Source organism: Chiroxiphia lanceolata, chromosome 7 (assembly GCF_009829145.1).
Source record: "Chiroxiphia lanceolata isolate bChiLan1 chromosome 7, bChiLan1.pri, whole genome shotgun sequence".
Lineage (NCBI taxonomy): Eukaryota > Metazoa > Chordata > Aves > Passeriformes > Pipridae > Chiroxiphia > Chiroxiphia lanceolata.
Window position 1 is genome coordinate 29,866,547 of NC_045643.1, and position 2,522 is coordinate 29,869,068.

At 41.4% G+C, this 2,522-nt stretch overlaps 1 protein-coding gene across 1 annotated transcript; it reads right to left on the reverse strand.

Moving 5' to 3' along the window:
* Positions 1-317: 317 nt before the first annotated feature.
* On the reverse strand, positions 318-1,194 carry LOC116789799 (microphthalmia-associated transcription factor-like). The gene is given in 4 exon segments (XM_032694018.1): positions 318-856; positions 859-972; positions 975-1,024; positions 1,154-1,194. Coding segments are annotated over 4 exon segments (744 nt in total).
* Positions 1,195-2,522: the final 1,328 nt, after the last annotated feature.

Sequence of the window (2,522 nt, forward strand, 5' to 3'; positions counted from 1 at the left end):
AAGCTATGTTGCCAATTGCTCATCAGTTACCCGAGAAGGTTTTTTGCTGTCTTTTTTGTCTCTTTTGTGAGTTCCTGATTTCAGTCCTGTGCTTTCTGGTGAAGGCTTTTCAAGAGGATTTTTACAGTAAGGGTGATCTAGTAATATTGAACTAAAAATGTTTAAGGAGTCTTCTATTTCCCTTTGGTTAGGGCTATTTTCATTTTGTGTCAGCTCCATGGATAAGACTCCATTTCTATGATCGGACAAAATATATTTTTCTCTCTTTTATTTTTCTATTATCAAGTCACCCACAGCCTGGGATTTGAACAGTATTTCTAATAGTGATTGTTCATTAGGATATCTTCTAGTCTGGATCTCATTTTCACAGGAACACTGTAAGTGCCATTTGGTTCAGTTACATTCCCAAGGTTGTCACTGAAGGTGACGGTGATGTCAGTGAGGTCGCAGGTCGTGGTGGTGCAGGACAGGTTTGCGTGGTGTGGCATCATGTTTTGGGTGTAGTTGTCCAGCACAGGCTCCTGTTCGATGACTGTGTTGATCATATCAGGGGAGCAAAGGTTTGTAGATGGAAGAAGGGACAGTACATATGCTTGAGCTAGCATCTCAAGTTTCTGTATTCTGAGTAGCAGGTGGTTGTTGGCATGTTCTAGTTTCTTCAGGTTGTTTTCTAGCTCTTTTGTGCGCTGCGGGTCTCTTTGCAGTTTACGGATGTACTCAACTGAGGCTTTTAGGATCGTTGTTTTATCCCAGCATATATTTGGGTCATTGGGTATTAAAGTGTGCAGTTCTTTTAAATGATTATTAATATCAAATCTTCTTCTTCATTCATTAAAGTTGTGGTTGTCTTTTTTTGTCTCTCTTTAACTAACGCTCTTGCTTCTGAGTCTGTGAGTTCTCTTTTAACATTAGGAAGATTAGCTGGACGTGAGTTGCTGATGTTTAGTTCTGGAGGATGCATGCTTTGGTTTCATGAAGGTTAACTAAATCGTCAAACACAGGCAACGTATTTGTCATTTTTAGCCTAAGGATTCACGCGGCGGCAGGAGTTCAGAAACAACGCACAGACGATCAATATGATCAAACAATGTTCAGTTTATTATTTAAACGGCTTAGCTTTTATACAGTCAGCTCCTTCCAGGTACATGATTACAACAAAGCAATTGGATAGCTCAGTCCGTGCACGCGCTTCATGACTTTAGTTCATTGGTCCCGATGCCCTGTCCATGCGTCCTGATGTCAGCCACGCCGCCCAAAGTCCCTCCTACCGATCCGCCTTGGGGACTTTCCAGGGGACTTTCCAGCTTTCTCTTTATTGGTCACGTACACACAGTTTCACACAACTTGCAACTATAAACTGTTCTTTTAATAACCTCCAAAGTTCTGTCAAGTGAGGCCTACCACTCCTCAGAGCTGGTCGTATGGATTGTTCACAAAGTGAGCACAAATCCTCCTTTCTGTTTTTGAACAATCCATACTTGATTGAAAGCCTTGTGGATCATTTTCATTATACATTGTAAAGCACAACTAGCAATTACTACACAACAAATTAGAGGTACCAGAAGTGTCAACCCCTGAATCACCAATCCTTTCACCCACCCAGTGACGCCAAATTTGCTTAGCCAATTGGACAAGGTCTAGGTGTTTGCTTAGCCAATTTGGTCTAGGTGTTTGCAGCTGCCTATTATGCCAGTCCAGTATGGCCCATTAGCAGAGATGACCCCAAAGGCTGTGAAGGTGCTAATGCCTCCCTGGAGGGGAGTTATCACAACTGAGTCATTAGTGTGAAGACAAAGAAACGCTCCTTGTAGAGTTCTTTAACACCCAGTTTGTAGCCTGAGGTGTCAGGTGTGCCCCAGGCAGCTGCTGGGAATGATCCATTATTACCAGTCACTCAGAAATTACATAAAGGCTGTAGAATACACAGTTTTGGTTACAGCCACATAGTGATAAACTGGTCCCAGCCCCTGTAACTAGGACACCAAGCCACAGGCTGCCAGCTTCTCCAGGAGAACGCTGTGGATGACAGTATCAAAGGCTTTGTTGAAGTCCAGGTAGACTACATCCACAGCCTTTCCCTCATCTGCTAGGTCTGGTCTATTCCCCTCTGCCCTTCAAATCTAATTTAAAGCCCTCTCAATCACTAGGGTGACAGGCATCTCATTTCTAAGTAAGGAATATCCATATTACCTAATATCCAAAAGGAATGAAGCGATTTTGTTTTTCTTTCAGGTCATCCTAACTGCAACATCAGCAACCAGAAACTCATACTATTATTCCTGGATTTTGATCCTACTTTATTCATCATACTGATTTGGCAAGTTGGCATGAAATGAAACAACATCATGAGCATTTTTCTTTCTTATAATTTTTGTATTATATCTATCATATCTCGTAATTACATTATTGCTTGTTCCCTTATTTCAAGAATGGAATAGTGATCACATTGTTCAATTTATGAATATGATTTCTCAAGTGGGCAACAAATTGGATTGTTAGTATTGCTAACACCACCCTTGATC